We start from the raw sequence: 19348 nt of genomic DNA on the forward strand, positions 1-19348 counted from the left end.
GGGAGGGGAGACCAGAGGGAGAGATGAGGATGAGATTGAGGAACACTGTATGCCAAAATAGCAAAAACTCATTCCCAGTCTCCATTTTCCCTTCTATCCCTCTACTAGAGAGGCCAGAAGGCTAAGCACTCCATCTCCCAGCTTCCTTTGTACCTAGGGTGACCTTGTGCAAGGTCAAGGTGCTAAGGGTTGGGGAAGAGGGGGAATGAGCTTACTTAGAAATACATAAAAGAGGGGCACCTGGGTGGCGCAGTCAGTTGAGAATCCCACTCTTGATTTTGGCTCGGGTCAAGACCTCAGGGTTGGGCTCCACACTGGGCATGGAGCCTGCTTGGCATTCTCTCTCTCCCTCTCTGGCTGCCCCTCCCCTGCTCATATGCTCTGTCTCGCTCTCGCTCTCTCAAAATAAACACATAAACATTTAAAAAAATATATAAAAGATATAAGACAGATTAATAGATCAATAGAGGGATGGATAAATGGATAGACATATGACAAAGTGAATCTAATAAAATATTGATGACATACAATGGAACATTGGCCTTAAAAGGAATGAAGTACTGATATATGCTACAACATGGATGAATCATGAAGACATTATGCCAAGTTAAAGAAGCCAAACACAAATGGCCACATATTGTATGTCTCCATGTGTTTATAATGTCAAAAATAGGCAATTCCATGCAGCCAAGAAATGCATTAGTGGTTGCTTACGGTTGGGGGGGGGGGTGGCAGTGGGAGTGATGCTAAAGGGTAGGGGATTTCTTTCTGGGGTGAAGAAAAATTTCTAAAACTGTGGTAATGTTTGCATGGCTCTATGAATATACTAAAACCCACTGACGTGTGTACTTTAAATGGGTCAGTTTTATGGCAGTTAAATTATATCTCAATAAAGCTGTTCCAAATGTCTACAGTAAAGGCTAGATAATGGGTATACAGGTTCTTGATGTGGAATTCTTTCCTACATGTTTGAAAGTTTTTATAATAAGAACATAGAGGGGGAAAAAGGAATGAGGGAAGGGGATGCAATGCCAGGCATTACTGGGTGGCTGCCGGGTCACCAGGCACAAGAGAATTTTCTGGAAGGGTTATAAAGAGGAACTGCAGGAGAGAGGGAAGGAGGGGGAATCCATCTGCCCAGCTCCCTCCCATCTCCTACTTCCACGAATCATGGATTACCCAAAATCTAACTGGTCTGTATTTCCAGATATGTCATCCAGACCTTTAGCAGCTGCCTAGAAACCAGGATTCATGGCGCACAGTATGATATTTCCTCCAATTCTAAAAGTAGAGGAGCAACTAGGCCTACAAGTGGAACCAGGAGGGTGCTGTCCTAAACAGAGAGAAGAGGCAGAGAGGGACTGTGAGAAGGTGTGTGAGGTTTGTGGCCCAGTATACAAACCTGATGAAACTTCTCAATGATGTACTTTGGTGTGGGGCTTTTTCCATCTGTGATGCTGGTTACTGGTTGGCTGCTTAATCCAGAAACTAATGGCTGTCAGAATCTGGAACCTTTCTCATATTATTTCTTTGATCATTTTCTCCCTTCCATTTTCTTTCCTCTCTTGTTCTTTTTGGAAATCCTCGCTGAATCCCCTATGTTTCCTTATCTTTTGCTTTTATTTTCCATCTGTTCTTTCTTTCTTTCTTTCTTTCTTTCTTTCTTTCTTTCTTTCTTTCTTTCCTTTCTTTTTCTTTCTCTCTCTCTCCCTCCCTCCTTCCTTCCCTCCCTCCTTTCTTTCTTTTCTTTTCTTTTCTTTTCTCTTCTTTTCCTTCTTTCTTTCCAGGACATTCCCTCTATTTTTTTCTCCAATTCTTCTTCTTTTTTTAAAGTATTTTATTATGGGAAATTTCAAGCATACACAAAAGAGAGATGAGAATAATAAATCCAGTATAGGCTACACTCAGCTTTGACAATTATCAACAAATGGTCAATCTTGTTTCATCTCTTATCCCTGACCCACTCCTACTGCCCCAGACTATCCTCGACATCATATCACTTGTATTTCACTATGAATCTCTAAAAGATAAGGCCACTTAAAAAAACAAACAATGCCAAAGCACTACAATACCATTATCTCATTTTAAAAGTAGCAATAATTCTTTATCATTATCAAAATCTGGACATGCTTACAATTCTCCACTTGTCCTGTAAACCTGTCCTGTAAATAGTTTGTTATACAAATAAGGTCAATACAGTGTAATTGCTTGGTATGTCTTGTAAATTTTTGTGAATATATAAATACCTCATCTCTCTGCCTCTCAGCCCTTTGAAAGTTTTTGTTAGAAAAAGTGGCTAAACTATAGAGTATCCCAGGTGAGATTTTGCTGATAGCATCCCTATGGTATCATTTAACATGTTCCTCTATCCTTAGTGTTTCCTATAAATTAATAGCTAGATCTAGAGGCTTAATCCTTCTACTGAAATTTCATTTCTGCAAATGTTTTTTATTAACATACAATTAACATAGAAAAATGTGCAGATAGTAGATGTTCAGTTAAATAAATTTTGATAATTGAATATACCCATATAAGCACCACCCAAGCAAGATATAGAATACTTTTATCCACCCAGAAAGTTCTCTTGTGTCTCTTTCTAGTCCATTCTCCTCCCTACTTTGCAGGCAACCACTTTCTGATTTCTGTCACCATAGATAAGTTTTGTCTGTTCTTGGATTTCATGTAAATGGAATTGTAGGTATTCTTTTGTGTCTGATTTCTTTTTTTTTTTTTTTTGACATAATGTTTTGAGATTTATCCATGTTGTTCTACAAACTTATTCATGATTTTTTTTTATTTCCAAATGTCCTTTTCTTCTCTGAATGTTTCTTGTTTTCTAGCGTTTGTTCTTGTTTCATGGATGCAGCATTTCCTCTTCAATCTCATATGATATTAATTATAAATAAAAAAATGTTCTATTCATTGCATTGTTTCTGCTCTCTATAAGCTTCTTTCTTCTGTTGGTTTTTGCATAGTCTTTCATTTTGGAAGGTTCTTTCAAATAATAAATGATCTTTGACTATTCATGTTTAAAGCTGACAAGCAGCTTGTCAAATGATGGGCTTCACCATAGGGTGATCCTGCCAAGCCATTTCAATGGGGACCCACCTGTGAGTATCCATAGACCTTTTGTGTTAGCATGCTCAGTTTCCCCAGAGATGCTCCAATACCCCACCTGAAAGGGGTCAGCCTGCTTGCTCTCATTCTGGGAGCTAAGGTGTGGAGGGGACGGAGGGTCTCCCTGTACAAAGTATTTCACTCTCTACAACTCTCAGCTGAGTTATATGTTCCTGGGTCCAGCTTCTCTCTGGTTCAGTCCCTTCTGCTGGGGTTGGAGAGGCATGATGAAAGATTACAAACAACATCCAAGTGCAGTTTAGATGGTGGTGATTGGTAAATTCTACTTAGCAATACTGATTGTGAGCTTGCTCTGTGTGTGGTCCCCTTCCAATTAGCAGATTTCAGAGGTGAGTGACTTTAAGGATTAAAATAGCTAATCAGGACACCAGATAAACATCGGTTGCTCAGTAGAAGGTATAGGGTGAAAGGAGAGAACATGCCTTGTCCTAAAACAAAGGATGTAAGACACAGGCTGGGGAGAAAATTGGAAATAATGTACAATACTTACTATGTGCTTATTACATGCTAAATATTTTCTCAAGTGCTTTACGTGAATTTCTCGTTTCATCTCTATGATAAACCTATGAGACAAACTATTTTATCTCCCATTTTACAGATTAGAAAACAGAACCACAGAGGGTTTAAATCTTACCCGGGGTCATCCACCCAGGATTCACACACAGGTCTGCACTCTGAACCACGACATTGCACTGCCTCTATGGAAGCTGGCTGTTTCAAACTCTTCCAAGTTCCCTTCAGATTTCTCTGCTCCCCTTAGAGTCGTCTCGTTCCCTCTCTCTATCTATCAAGGACCAAGACCTCATCTTGGTCCATTCTTGCTTAAGCTGCTTCCCTTCCCCTTTCCCCAACAAGCTCTTTCTTCATCCTTTCCCTGTATCTCTGCTCATCAGGCTGGCTGGGCTGCTCCACACAAGCAACCTCTGCTAGGAGGTGGGGACCAGACCCTGAGCCATCCTCCAGGACCATCTTGCTCCCTCCCCAGGGAAATAAATGAAGAGTCCGCCCACCATCCTCACAGCACTACAGCCTCTTGGTATAATGGAAGGAGCACAGGACAGCATGCAGGGCAGCTTGAGATGCATTCCAAATAGTTTTCAGGACTATCTTTACCTCTTGGCCCTAAAGACAGAAAATGTCAGTGATGGAATTTTGAAGGGCACCACCTCCTTGAGGAGTGGAGGTATTTCACAGAGAAGAATGGAATTAGAGGCACACGCCAGACTCTGAGCACCCAAATTCCATCGCAGCCTCCAGCTGAAAAAATTAATTGCCTGCCCTTTATGCCATTTGTCTTCTGCATGTGAACTGCCTCCTCAGAGTGGGGTGGGAGGAGAGAATTAGCCAAGCAGCATGGGGCAGGGTCCAACCATGCTGACCTCTCACAGCTTAGTTTAACTCCTGCAGTTACAAAGGGCCCCCGCACATCAGTCTCTGTGTCATCAAAACAGTCGCTTTCAGTCCATGTGACCAGAACTGCCATTGCCAGGGCTATAGGAATCACCCAAGTGTCAGCAGCAACAAAACACTTAGTGGAGGTTTTGTGTATGTTTTTTGTTTTGTTTCCTTCCTTCCCCCCTTCCCTTTTTTTTTCTTTTGGTTTTACAATGCCTTTTGATGGACCTACATAGTCAAGACCTGGTCAGGCAAAACAAGATATCCCCAGCATGGCAGGGCATCAAGCATCACACCGCACAGGGTTTAGGAAGCCAGTAATGACGCCTCCTTTATACTCCACCACCCCCCCCCCCCCAGGGGGCAGCAAGAAGTGCATCTACTACAGTCAACACATGTGTACTGCTTAGGCCCATCAGGACCTCCTGACACCTACAGGTGTTGAAAGTTGGAGGGAGGTGCACACGCTAGTCTCAGATCAGGATCAGAGCCAGCCTGTCAGGACCTGCGCAGATGCCCCTGTAGCTGTCCTCACTCTTACCCTTGGGCCCATGGGAGCTGAGTGGCAGGGCCAGGCTGGGCAGTCCCAATGTGGCTCTGGACAGCAGTGGACTATGACCCTGGCAGAGCTGAGAACAGGGAGGGGACTTTCAATGGGACTGAGAGGGCACAGTTCACAACTTAATAGTTCTGTGTATCCATAAAAAAAGGGTGTGTGTGCAAGTATGCTTGTGTACGTGCAGGTCCTTCCAGGTCAAAGTCACCAGTAAACCTCCAGCTCCCACTGAATCTGAAAAGTTGGCAAGCTTAAATTCCATCGTTAGAAGAAATGCCAGCGTCGTGCCCCTGGTGCGACCAGGCCAGACTGGAGTTGATGACTGGGTGGGGAGAAATATGCAGAAAAGGAAGCTCTCTGGGTTTGTCGGTGGTGGCCCAGCAAACTGACCAGCGGAGAAAGAAACTGCCCGGGATGCTTCTTCCAACCCCCCCCAACCCCAGCTCATCACAAACCAGATCCACTCGACAGCACAATCCAAACAGAAGAGGGAATCAGAATGTACATCTTTTGTTTGCCGTGGCAGGAGAACTGTTGAGCAGAGGAAAAAAACAAGCTGAGCTTAGCGCTATCAGCTGTTTCCTGGGGCTCTCTCCTTCCTTCCTCCGAGGGGGGCCTGGCCGCTTTGTTCTCGTTCCCAGCTGCTCCTCTGCGCCTTTAAGCGGTGGCCTTTGCAGACCTCAGAGGAATGCGGCCTGAGACCCCAGGGGATTTAGCTCCGAGGCTCCGCCTGCGTGCTCAGCCCCAGGCTGCAGCCTCCAGAGTGCCTGCTCTTGCACCTGGTCTGCTTTCTGCTGGCCACTTCCTAGGTGGGCAGCAGGAGCCTCACCGGAGGTGGCTTCCTGCTTTTTGTGACAGCCGAGGGAGGACACCTATTTCAGAGAGCCCCTGCAGGGGATCCAAAAGAGAGGTTTCTGCAATAATGCTTTCCACAGCTGTACAGCCTGGTGTCATTCTGCTGTGGTTCGGATTCCAGCTCTCTCACTTACTGGTCACCCCCTGCCTCACAGCTCTTACTTCATAGGACTGTGATGAGGATTAAAGCGCTAAGACCTACTGAATACCTCCCAAAAGCCTGGCACAGAGCAGAGGCTTAACAGGTGTTAGAGACCACGGTCACCAAGCCTGGGTTCCGGTTGTCTCAGGCAGGACAGCCACCCAAGAAGAAAGACTCCAAAACCTCTGAGACTACATCAGATTGAAATTCAGGGCCTGGCACACGGGCAGAGATCGATAGTCGCGATTCTTCCACTGGAGTGTGTTCTTCGGTGGCTCCACGTTCCCTAGTGGATCTCTCCGGCAGAGGGCTGAGGCCCATTTTCCATGGTGTCCCTAAGATGCTCAGAATGAAACCACAAGTGAGTACCATGTGACTGTGAGGAAGCAAGGCAACTACATGCCTGATGGGCTCAGTCTACAGGGGAGCTGCGTGCCCCTGCCCCACTGCACCTGCTGCGGCCCCATAGTCCTGCTGGCTCCCTGTGCCTCTCAGAGAACAAAGCACAGGTACAGAGGTCACCTGAGAAGCCCAGTGCCAACAGGTGGGGCACAAACAATGCAACAGAAGGAACTGTGACGGTCTGGTATTTGGCTTCTGGTAGGATAATCAGAACAATCATTTCTTGAGTGCCTACTAAAGGTTTACCCTTTGCTAGGCTTTTATCTACCTTGTTTCTTAATCTTATCATTAAGCTTAAGAGGCAGACAGCCTGGGGTCAAGTGCAGGGCTAAGCCAGCCTAAGTGCATGTCTGTGCCAATTACAAGAAGGCACCCTGCACAGCTTGGGTTGGCCCTCAGTCCTCAGCATCCCTATGGCCGAGTGCCCCACGTGAGGGGTCAGTCTGTGCACCGCAGCCACGGTAAGTGTCAGAACCAGGACTGACACACATACCCCTTCCATCTGGTTGACGCTGAGGATCATATTTCATCAGCTGCACCTGATCTGAATGGATCCTCTGGGCTGCCAACACGTGTCCACATCAACTTCCATGATGCAACTTTTTGGTTCCCCGCATGACAGTCCCCTCCTGCCGCCCCTGCAGACCTCCTGGCTCTCTTTCCTCACTTCCACAACTCACTGGACAATGTGTCTCCAGTGTCCTCCAGTTCCCAGGTCCTCCTATTTACTGCCATCCCAACTCTCTCTTCCTGAGTGTCCTTCCAAGCCTGCTTTGTCATTTTCCTGCCTGAAAGCTTTCAATGGCTCCCAGCACCCTAGGCCCTGAGTTCAAATGCCCTTGCCTGACTCCTCCAGCCCCCGAGGGCCTGACATCTGCTATACTCTCCAGTTGTACTCTCTGCACCCTTCCCACCCAGTGACTCCACACTCTGGGCAGCTGCAGAGTCGTTCTGTGCCTGAGCCCCGGGCCTCTTGTTCAGGCCTTTAGCTCGGCAGGATTTTTCAACTGTGACAGCACAGACATTGTGGGCCAGATCATTCTTTGTGGTGAGGGCTGCGCTGTGCACTATAGGATGTTTAGCAGGATCCTTGGCCTCTACCCACCAGATGCCAGTAGCACTTCCCCCATCACGACAACCAAAATGACTGTAAGGATTGCCAAAAGTCCCTTGGGGGCCAGAATTGCCCTCAGTTGAGGACTCCTTTGCCCAGCCTTTACCCTTCCTCCTCACCTGCCTAGCTTGCTTGCCTTTAAGTCTCAACTCAGTTGTCATCACCTCCTGGAAGCCCTTCCCGACACCACAATCCAATGTCAGGCACCCGACTGACAGTCGGGCAGTGAGAACTGCCCTTTTACTTGTCAGTCTCCTCCCTGTCCTGGGGCTTTAGGAAGGCAAGCATTTGTGTGCCTGGTTCCCTATACTCAGGGTCCAAGTCTGTACCTGTGATACAACCTTACTTATAAATCACCCCTGACACCCCTCTTTCCCTTACGCCTTTTCCAAATCACTGAGGCCTATTCATTCTGAAATCTCTTCCCAGTTCATCCATTGTGCTCTGGCTCCACCAGAGCTGCTCTGAGATCTGAGCTGCTACCTTCTCTCACCTGGATTACAAATGATCATAATCCACCTGAATCCCCTCTGGTCGGTTCTTACTTCAGACTAATTTCCTTTTTTCTTTTCTTTTCTCTTTTCTCTTCTTTTCTTTTTTCTTTTCTTCTCTTTTCTTTTCTTTCCCTTTTCTTTCTTCCTTCCTTCCTTCCTTCCTTCCTTCCTTTCTTAAATGTTTACTTTTGAGAAAGAGAGTTGAGTTGGGGAGGGGCACAGAGAGGGAGAGAGTGAGAATCCAAAGTAGGCTGCACGCTGTCAGCACAGAGCCCCACCTGGGGCTCGAACTCACAAACTATGAGATCATGACCTGAGCCAAAGTCAGACGTTTACCACCCAGGTGCCCCCAGACTAATTTTTTCAAAACAGAAATCTAAGTATTTTGTTCCCTTGATTAAATCCTTTCAAAGACTTACTGATACTTTTTTTTTTTCAGTAGGCTTCACACCCAGCATGGAGCCCAACATGGGGCTTGAACCCAGGACTCTGAGATCAAGCCCTGAGCTGAGATCAAGAGATACACACTCAACTGCTCAACTGACAGAACCACCCAGGTACCTCCTTTCTGATACTCTTAAGCAAAAAACTGGAGTCCTTAACATGGCCTGTAATGCCAGGTTTGGTGTGGCCCTTGACACCTCTCCGGCTTCATCTGAACCACATTTCCTCTTGCTTTGTCCTTTTCCTTTCTTGGCTTCCTTTTATTTCCCAAAAAGCAACAGGTCCCTTGCACTGGCGATCCGACGTGGAGTGGAGACCATGGTACTTTGGCCAGATACCCTCTTCAGGTGTGGCCTCCACTCCTCCTGGGATCAAGGCCAGCCTCCAATGCTGTCCTGTGCCCAGCAGCAGCCCAGTGCTAGGGTTAAAAGTTGTACAGAGACTGTCTTGACCCATTATTGAATCTTTATCTTGTAAATTAAGTCCAATGAGACAATGAAGCATGTGCCTGCGGCATGCAGCCTGGCTCACACACAGTCCTGTCTCCTGCCACATTTCTGCCTCCCAGTCGTGGGCTCCTGGTTGTCTCCTCCACTGTCTCTGCTCAGCAACTGTTGTGAGTCCCTGCCCCTGTGGAGGCCTGGACTCAGGTGCAGCATTGGGTTCAGGGTTGGGGTCAGGCACATGCTTCCTCAGGCCCAGCTAGTGGGTGGGGCCCTGAGGCCTAGGAGGGTCTTCCCTCACTCCTATCTCTCCAAGCCTGAGGGAATGTGACACTGAATAGCAAATAAAAAACCACCATGACTTGTTGAAAGATTGATCATGCAAGACAGGAGAAAGCTTTTTGCTGATATTTGAACGAGGGTCCTCCGTTAGCAATTTGCAAGAAGCTTGGAACTTATATGGCCAGCCCTCGCTAGGAGCATTGACTGCTGATGGCTCACAGCTGCACCTCACCCTGGGAACTGCCCTCCACCCCAGGCAACTGCCTAGCCCCAAGCTGCCCCCTGTAGCAGCAGCCCAAGGTCACTGACGGGCCCTTTAAGGGATCCCTAAAAGGTACGGCCTCTGAAGGGCCATCCCAACTCAAGAGCTTGTTGAAGGATTGACTGAGGTCTTAGTTCCTTCCACTTCATTGTGGGTCAGCTTCTCCCTCTGCTAAGTCCTGCCTTCTTCATGCATACATCTCCTGAGAATGCACCTTAATAAGTCTTCCACATGGAAATGGGTCTCTGAGTCTGTTTCCAGGAAACCCAGCCCAAGACACTCTCCTAGGACTTTGCTGTGTGAATACCTATCTGTCCCTCTGATATCAAGTTACGTTGTATTTCTCTTATGGTTAACTCTCTGCCTCTCACGTGTTAAGTCAAATCCTCCTTGGAGATCCCCATGTACCACATCTTCACAGCATTTGTCATAATTGAAATTTTACATTCCTGTGAGTAATTATTAAGTTCTATCTTCCCCACTAGACTAAGTTCCATGAGGGCAGGAAATCATGTCCACTTTTTGCTCATCATTCTATCTCTTAGGTTTAGCACAGTCCTGGTATGTGGGAAATGCTGGTACATATATGTTGAATGAAGGAGTGAGTGAATGAATGACTGCCTTTTGAATGAAGGGATGTTAAAAATAATTCTAAGACTATAACAAATTTTCTGAATGCCTTTCAACAGTGGTAAATACTTTGAAAATGGATTTGAAGTTCTGGTAGTGATCAAAAATTACTAGGAATTAATTTAGTTAATGATAGTGGTTGTAATTTTGGTGGAGACCAATGTGTGACCAAGAAATCACCAGAATTCCTCTCCTGTAAGGCTCTTACACTGTTTCTCAGACGTAAATTCTCAAAGAGAAAAAATTTTGGAGCAGGGTCATAATGATTGTGAGGTATGTAGGTGTTAATTTTTTTTAATGTTTATTTATTTGTGAGAGAGTGCAAGCAGGTGAGGGGCAGAGAGAGGGGAACAGAGGATCCAAAGTGGGCTCTGTGCTGACAGCAGTGAGCTGGATGTGGGGTTCGAACTCTCAAACCGTGAGATCATGACCTGAGCTGAAGTCAGACGCTCCACCGACTGAGCCACCCAGGCACCCCTGTGGGTGTTAATTTTGATGAAACACATTCTGAGATCTTTTAAAACTCCCTTATTCAGGGGCACCTGGGTGGCTCAGTCAGTTAAGCATTTGACTTTGGCTCAGGCCATGATCTCGCAGCTCATGGGTTTGAGCCCTGCGTCGGGCTCTGAGCTGACAGTTCAGAGCCTGAAGCCTGCTTTGGATTCTGTGTTTCTGTTCCTCCCCTGCTCGTGCTCTCTCTCTCTCTCTCTCGCTCTCAAAAGTAAATAAGCATAAAATTTTTTTTTAAATCACTTATCCAGTGTGTCTCTAGCATTGTATTTGGGACAAAAGAGACTTCAAAATAAATATAATGCCCAACCTCTGTCACCCATGATCCCCCTGAATATGAGGAGTTGGTCAGAAATGTCAGAGCAGGACAAGGTAACCAGATGTGTCAAAAGGTTTTTGGTCACTGTTCTAATTTCATTCCTTCCCATTCCTGCCAAAAGAGCAAGTCTTAAAGACTCATGTTCCATAAAATATGAAGGCCACTGTTCTCCACATAGAATTCAGAAACTGAAAGTCTCTCCGCATGAGTCCCACTGCCCAATTTTCCTATTATATTTTCCTGAAGTCCCTAAAAAAGTGATATGAATTAGTTTTATTGTATGCATGTAGATGTCAGCTGAGAACAGGCAGGAGTGCTTATCACACTTATTAAAAATGCACACAGACAGTGGCTGGGATCATGTTTAGTTATATTGTGCCTATGTGTGGGAGGCTGACTCTGAGACATTAGTCACATCATTCCCTGTGTAGGTGGGGGTGCTCCTTTTTGAAGTCTTCACTCCGGGAGTTCAAGTAGATTTGTGGTTGGTATCCACATCAGACCAGGCTGAGGAAGATATGCTAATGTCATCACATGTACTTATTCTGAGGTTTACTGAGAGAAAGCCTTTCATAGTATTAAAAACCATAGGCTCTATGTCCTGCCCTCTGTGTGAATTTAACAGAGTAGAAACGAAACTGTAAGTGCCCTGGTGGGCGCCTGAGTGGCTCAGTCGGTTAAGCATTCAATTCTTGATTTTGGCTCAGATTTTGATCTCACTGTTGTGAAACCGAGCCTGCGTCAGGCTCTGTGCTGAGTGTGGAGCCTGCTTAAGATTCTCTCTCGCCCTCTTCCTCGGCCCCTCTCCCCAACTCACGTGTGTACACAACATGCATGTGCATGCTGTCTCTCTCTGTCTCAAAATCAAAACCAAAACCAAAATCTGTAAGTGCCCTCGAATCTGATGTACCCAGATTCGTGTCACATATCAGCAATGCGACTTTGAGTGGGTAACTTAACCTGTCTGAATCTCAATTTCTCCATCTGTAAAATGGAGCTATTAATATTCCTACCTCATAGAATCTTCTATGAGGGTCCCATCATCCCTTGATTAAGGGGTCAGAAGTCTTTCAAACTTTTCAAACCACGGAGGTAACAGCAGTTATTAGGGACATCTACTGCTTTTTGCTTAGCTGACATCCATTTCTCATTCTTTTCCATCCTGATTTTCCTTTGGAGAACACATTCTCATGTTTAGATAGGACAGACCTTCTCCCCGGCTCCTGGGAATAGCAGTGATTGCATCCTGGCCAGTAGAATTGGTTGTGCTTGGACATGTGACCTAAGTTGTCCATTGAGAGTCTTCACTGGGAAATGTGAAGGAATTTTTCTTAAAGAAGTGTTTTGTCCATGGGGTTGCTCAGTTGGTAGGGTATGTATGAAGACGGCCTCTATGTGGGGATCACCCGAGTGAGAGTGAGGCTAACGTGAAGGACAGCAGTGTGGGGAAACAGAGGGAGAGATCCCCAGGGACACTGCTCAGGCACCTGGACCAGGCCAGTCTTCTGAGCTTCTTAGTTATGAAAACTATTAATTTCATTTCTTAAGTAACTTCACTTTGTTCCATAAGAACCCTGACTGATAGTCCCATAAATCATAGTAACTATTCCATACATTAATCTTTTGAATTTACAATTCTTTTCCTCCAAATAATTCAAAGACTTATCTCACAGACTCATAAAACTTGGGAGACGAAGGAGGCCCTTAGGCCTGCCTAAAATGGCAGACGGTAACTCCGTGACACAGCTGGGACAGGGATCCAGGTTTTATGCCTCCCAAGCCAGCACTCTTAAACATCCCTGCCTCTCCCGGGGTGTCTGCCTTGGCCTTTCTCACACCTGAGTGGAGACACCTGTGTCTTTCTTCCCTGGGGTGTCTCCCTCTGTCACCACATTTTAGGAGTGGTTCTGTGCTCACCTCATCCCGTCCACTGATGACAACCACATTTTAAGAGAAGTCAGTCCAGATATGGGTCTTGATGAAGCCTAGGTGAGAGGCCAGGGGCTGCTGAACTCTGGGCATATGACTACTCAGAGCCCAAAGCCTTTCCTCAACCTTCATTACCTCCTGTGTAGATCCTTCTAGTTGCTGCTTGTGGGGACCCAAACCCAGTCTCTTTTTCCTTTAATTCATCTTACATAGTGTCCAAAGCATCTTCCTAAAGGGTCACTCTGGTCATGCCACTTTCTTGTTGAAAAACCTTCAATGGCTCCCTATTGCCTATACAGCAATGTCCAAAGTGCTTTACCTAGTGTCCCCCAATAGGCTTAAAGGGACTGCGCCCTTCCAAGGATGCCTAGCTCCTACCTAGGGAAGAGTTACCCACTTGGAAGAATCAAGTCCAGAGTTTCAAATTCTGTTACAGCCTCACGTTCTATTATGATAGATGGTACACATTCTGAGCCCTATTAGAAAGGACAACATTGTCCTTCTAACAATGTCTAACAATTGTTAGTCTAACAATGTCTAACAATGTGCTAACAATTAGCACCTTGCTAATATTCTTTATTCATTTTGATGCTATCATATAAAAATCTTTCCCCCAGTTACCTTCCTTTATTAGTTCATAGTTCAGGTCAGAAGTCTGGGCACAGCATAGCAAGATTCTTTGATTATGATCTTACAAGACCAAAGTCAAGATGTCTGGTAGACTGTCTTATCTGGTGCTCAGGATTCTCTTCCAAATTCAGACGGTTTTGGAGCATGGAAAGGACCAAAATCTCAGAGATGTCGATCTCATCATCCTGCAGCTGTGGAATTAATGCCAGCACCACTAATCTCCACACTACTTGTTACATAAGGAAAAAAAAGCCCTGTCTTGTTTAATTCACTGCTATTTGGGTTTTCTATGATATGCTGCCGAGATCAACCCTTAACTGATACAGCTCCCATGACTATGCCACTCCTACCCCTCAACCTACTTATTTAACCTCTTCAAGGCTCCTCTTCCACATCCCCTACATGTTCATGTTCCTCAGCTTCTATCCTTGCTCCTCTCCTCTTGGATGCTGCCCAAGTCACGATGACTCCAAATCCCAGTATCTAGCCCAGACCTTTCTCCACAGTACCAGACCTATAGGTCTAAATGCCCAAGGAACATCTGGACCTGCCTGTCACATATACAACACAATCACCGCTGAACTTGCCAGCTTTCCAACAGTTTTACTCCTCTAAGCAGTCATTGGAGCTAGAGACCCTCCCTCTTCTTTGCCTTCATACCCAGCTGGTCCTAATGTCCCAGCAGGTCTCTTTCCAATGGTGCCAATCTATTCCCACTTCTTCAATCCTACTGTCTTCAATCCCTCCTAACTAGGTCCTCTGCCTCCCATCTATAATCCAAGTTAGTCTTCTAAAAATGTGAATCTACTCACGTCATTCCCCTTGTTAAAACCCTTCAAGGGCTCCTCAACCCCCATAAGAAAGTATTCAATGACCTTGCATGATCTGAGCCCTACACATCTTGTCAAAATCCCTTATGTTACAGCCACATAAAATCACCTGCACTTTCCCAAACTTGCCATGATTTTTCTCACTTCCTTGGCTGATTGTCCTCGCTGCCTTGTAAGCTGGAAACTGTACAAAAACAAAGTTTCAAGTGAATGTTTAAGAACCTGATTTGGGCCCTTGTCTCCCACCTTTGTGCACAGAAACTCAAAGGTAAAGACCTGTCAGAATCCCAGAGATTTTGTATTGTTTACTTAACATAATTGCTTAATCAAAGAATTAATACCCTTTTAATCAAAGAATTCTCTGCAAGCCACTTTGAAACAAACTGATCAAAACAAACTAGTTGCCTTTGTTCTCTGCTACAAATTTTCATTCAGAATTTCATCTGTATCCAAAGTAAAACATTCCCCCATCCACACTCAACGGGAAAGGAGATATTTACTTTAATGTGCTAAGTGTTAGGGTTTCTTCTTTTTCTTATCCTATTAAAATTTACCTCCTAGGTTCCTGGAATTTTAGGACCCAGCCCCTAAAATTTTCTAGAGGAGGAAACCGAGGTTTTATGGACTCAGGAATGTAGCACCAGGGAGGTGGTCATTGGTGGAACATACTACATGCCGACTATGGATTCAGCTCTTTCCATCTCACCATGAAAACACAGACCATTTCCAACTCACAAAGAAAGCTCCCTGTGCCTGCCAGGAAAGGAGAGCAAAGTAACCCCCAAATAACCAGTTAAGCTAATCCTCTTACATCACTCCACTTAAGGCAAGATGACAACATAAGGGCTTTAGGGAGAAGGAAATTAGAAGAATTATGTCCAACACTCCGTTTGCCCTGGGAATAGATCAGCCCTCTCCCCTTCTCTCCAACTCTGTACCCCACCCTTGGGACCAAGGGAGAGCCACTCACCCTCTGTGTGACAGGCTTGTCATCCTGGATCTGCACGGCCAGCCCTAGGTCAGACAGCCTGCAGTTGCCGAGGTCATCCAGAAGCACATTCTCCGGCTTCATGTCCCGGTAGACAATACCGAGTGAGTGGAGGTGCAGCACTCCACAGGTCATCTGGGCCGAGTAGAAGACCACCCTGCTCATGTCCAGGCCCCGTGTACCCACACTGTAGATGTGGAACTTGAGGTCTCCCCCATTCATCAGGCTCATGACCAGGCAGAGATGGGACTTGGTTTCAAAGGCATAGGCCAGAGAGACGATGAAAGGACTGCTGACCTTTTCCAAGATTTCCTTTTCTGAAAGAGCCATTTTCTCACCATTTTTCTTCTTCAGCCGCTTCTTGTCCAGTTTCTTACAGGCATACATCTTACCAGTGTTTCTCACCTGGACAGCACATACCTTAGAGAGAGAAAGAAAGGAAGAGGATGAGGTAGAAGTAAGAAGCACTAATGGGAGAAGACAGCAAGGTTGATACAGGGGATGAAAGGGCAGAAATCAGGTGAGGTGAAAAGATGGCAGGCTTCTGAGAAAAGAGAAGCCAAAAGCAATAGGGGTTCTTCAAGAAAGAGCTAGGACCACAATGAGGTACTCTGCACCCTCCACCCATTAGGGGGGCCATAATGAAAAAGAAAGGGAAAATAGCATGTGTTAGCAAGGATGTGGAAAAACTGGAACCTTTGTGCATTGCTGGTGGGAACATAAAACGTGGAAGATTTTGGTGGTTCCCCAAAAAGTTAAACATAGAATTGCCACATGACCCAGCCATTCCACTCCTGGGCATATACACAAGAGAAATGAAAACAGGTATTAAAATACATGTACATGAACGTTCGCAGCAGCACTGTTCACAGTAGCCAAAAGGCATAAAAACCCAAGTGCCCAATAACAGATGAATGGGTAAGTGACATGTAGTCTACCCACACAATAGAATATTCACCCGTAAGAAGGAATAAAGTACTAATATATCTGCAACATTAGTGAACTTCCAAAACACTATACTCGGTGAAAGAAGCCAGATTCTAAAGGTCACATATTGTGTGATTCCATTTAGATGAAACATCAGGGTAGGCAAATCCATGGAGACAGAGAGCAGACCAGTGGTCGCCAGGGACTGTGGGGACGGAACTGGGGAGTAACTGTTAATGGGTACAAGGGTGATGAAAATGTCTTGGAACTACATAGAGGTGATGGTTACACAACACTATGATGCATGTATTCAATGCCACTGAAATGGCTACTGGTTAATTTTATGTTACGTGAATTTTACCTCAAAAAATGTTTTTCTAGTTAGAAAGATAAAGAGCTGATCATGGCAGTGGTATAAAATTGATTCTCAACTTTACTTCAAGATGAATGTTTTCTCAGATACCTGAAGTTTTCTCAAATCAAGTCCATTACCACAATTAAGGGAAACGGAGAGCTCCCGTGGTCGTGTGCTGCTATCATTCTCGTGTCTGGGGGGCACTTCAGTGTGCTCCTGGCATAGACCCCATCATAAAGATTCTTGGCCAACTCCACATTTTGTTTGTCTTTCCCAACCCACTCTCATTTTATTTCACATGGTGGCCAGAAAAAAGATGTGGGAGCCAGTTAGGAATTCTCCACAGGCGGCACTGAAATCAGTTCTAAGTAGGTCCTCTTGAGGTTTTTTTGTTGTTGTTGTTAACGCAAAACCAAATCCTTTTATGCTGTGTACTTCACCTTCCAGCCCAGCCATTCTGAGACACTTACCTCCCCAAAACCACCTTTCCCCAGAACTCGGAACTCATCGAAGTACTTGTCCGACACCGGTTGCATCTCAAAGACCTTCCACTGCAGAAACTTGTCATAGAAGGGGCTGGCCAGGAAATCCCGGAAGGGCTGGTCCTGCAAGAAGGCCATGACCTCAGCCTTGGCCTGTACCACCAGGGCTATCTGATCTTCCTTGGTGGTGGCTGCTTGGCACTTGGTGGCCAGAGCTGGGCTGAGGAAGGGATGTGGGTGCCCTGGAGCAGAAGCAGCCACACAAGTGGCCACTAGCCCCTGCAGCATGCTGCCCTTGACAGGACCCTCCTCAGCCAGCTCCCAACTCTGCACCTCCTCAAGGAAGGCCACGGCCTCTTGGTATGGGGGCACTGTGGCTAGGAAGTCCCGGAAGAGGCGGCGGCCAATGGGCTGCTGCTCACACAGGTTGTTGAAGTCCTGGGGCAGGGACTGGCGGAGCTGGGTGCAGGACTGTGGCCCGGGCAGCACCAGACTCCGGCGTCGCCTCTGCAGCTCCTTGCTGTCTCCATCCAAGGTCTTCCGGGCCTGCAGGTAGGCTGTGTTGGCAATCAGGTTGTCCAGGCCCCCCATGTCGACCATGGCTGAGCACAAGGTGTGCTCCCAGGAAAAGAAAAGGAAGGATGGACGGCTGCAGTGGGGACTCAGTACGTCTGGGGGCCAGCTGGATGGTTTCCCTTGCAAGGTTCAGTAGCTTCCAGAGGATTTACAGGGAGTCTTCTAGTCCACGGGTAGCACTGGCGGAGGGTACAGAAAGAGGTTTCTCTTGTAAGAAGCTTTGCTGGCTATGTATAGCCGGCCAGAGAAGGGCACATCACAGGTCATGCTCCCATCCACCAAGAGGAAAGCAGCCAGAAACACCTGTGAAGGCCACTTGTTCATCGTGGGGACATTTTCCAGACATACCCGCTCCCTGAATACACAGTTACCACTTTCCAAAGGAAAGGAGTCATTATAAGGTGGTATACTATTTGTTGCTGACAGCATTATTTTATTAAACTCCTTCTAATTTTACACATTTCCTTCCAGGCTCAAGCTAGGTAAACTCCCAGGAAAGCCAGGTCAGTCAGGTAGAGGAACTGTGAGGGGTAGGGGAGGTTTTCTTCTGTGTCTAGCAGCCCAACACAGAGCAGGTTACAGAAGGGGATGCTCTGAACTTTGAGTCCTGAGACATGTTCCCAGAGGCCCTCGGGGACTCATGTTGCGGCCCTCAGAGTGGACCGTGGCTTTCCCACAGTCAGTTGCACCCCGAACAGTCCGCAGAGATCATCCAGTTATGGCTTTCCTACTTCCCAGGAGTCTGAGACTTAAAGTACTGGGTTAAAAAAAAAAGGGGGGGGGGTCATCTTGGCCCAAAACATCCCATGAAGTGACATAAGCAGAAAAAGAACACCACTTCACCACATGTGGTTGTAACTGTTCCAAGCGCACAATCTAATGAGTGGAATCCGAATGTGAACGAGCCTCTTCTGTGTTGAGACCCAGAGCAGCGCAGTTTCAGGCGTGGCCCCTTGACATCTTTGCCAATACTCCCTCACGAAGCCAGGAAGCTTCCCTCCACGGAGATCGCTCAGAGCCGCCCCAGACCACGACCTCACAAAGAACAGAAATTGGTTTAGACAGAGATCAGGCTAAGAACCTCTGCTCCAAAAATAACACTTGTGTCCTACAGGGAAAGAGTACTCAGGCTTTTTCTTCACAAAGCAAGGCTAAGGCAGCTTAAAAACAAAGTCATTCAGTATTATGCCAGAGTGTTTAAAAGGGAAAGAGAGCGAGAGCGAGAGCGAGATCGGAGCGAGAGAGAGAGAGGAGGGGGGTGGGGGGGGGGGCGGGGGGAAGCTGGTCAATCTTTTTCCAAACAAACAACTTCTAGCACACACTCTGTCCAAACATCATCATGACCACCTCGGTCGGCCTGTCGGAGCCTGCCCTCCGTTCCCCAGAGCAGATACACGCTTGGCCTCATGCTACCAAGAATTATGTAATGAACTCATGGGTGCACTTTGGCTTTCACTGCTGCACTGTAAACCATCACCCCTACGGTAGAGATAGGCAATCTGCGCCAGTGACCACTGCTCAGAAATGTTGGTACTTTTTTTTGTTCTTGATATGTCATCCTGGGTCCACATTTCTGAGTAGTGAAAAACCAGTCTGAGAATGTCTCTTAAGGAGGAAATGCCTTTTCCTGTGGTTCATATGAATA

At 46.3% G+C, this 19348-nt stretch overlaps 1 protein-coding gene across 3 annotated transcripts in view; it reads right to left on the bottom strand.

Annotated features, from left to right (window-relative positions):
- Positions 1 to 18733, bottom strand: part of GRK7 (G protein-coupled receptor kinase 7) — a 33113-nt gene extending 14380 nt beyond the window's left edge. For all 3 annotated transcript variants that reach the window (XR_013549840.2, XM_060638828.3, XM_060638827.3), the window contains exons 1-2: positions 17116 to 18733; positions 15346 to 15783 (exon numbers count right to left, since the gene is read on the bottom strand). Coding sequence is in view for 2 of the 3 variants with exons in the window: in XM_060638828.3 (XP_060494811.1) it covers positions 15346 to 15783; positions 17116 to 17727 (1050 nt within the window). In the remaining variant the exon portion in view is untranslated. The remainder of the gene's footprint in view (positions 1 to 15345; positions 15784 to 17115) is intronic.
- Between the last annotated feature and the right edge of the window lie 615 nt (positions 18734 to 19348).

The sequence above is a fragment of the Panthera onca genome, chromosome C2 (assembly GCF_046562875.1).
Source record: "Panthera onca isolate mPanOnc1 chromosome C2, mPanOnc1 haplotype 2, whole genome shotgun sequence".
Lineage (NCBI taxonomy): Eukaryota > Metazoa > Chordata > Mammalia > Carnivora > Felidae > Panthera > Panthera onca.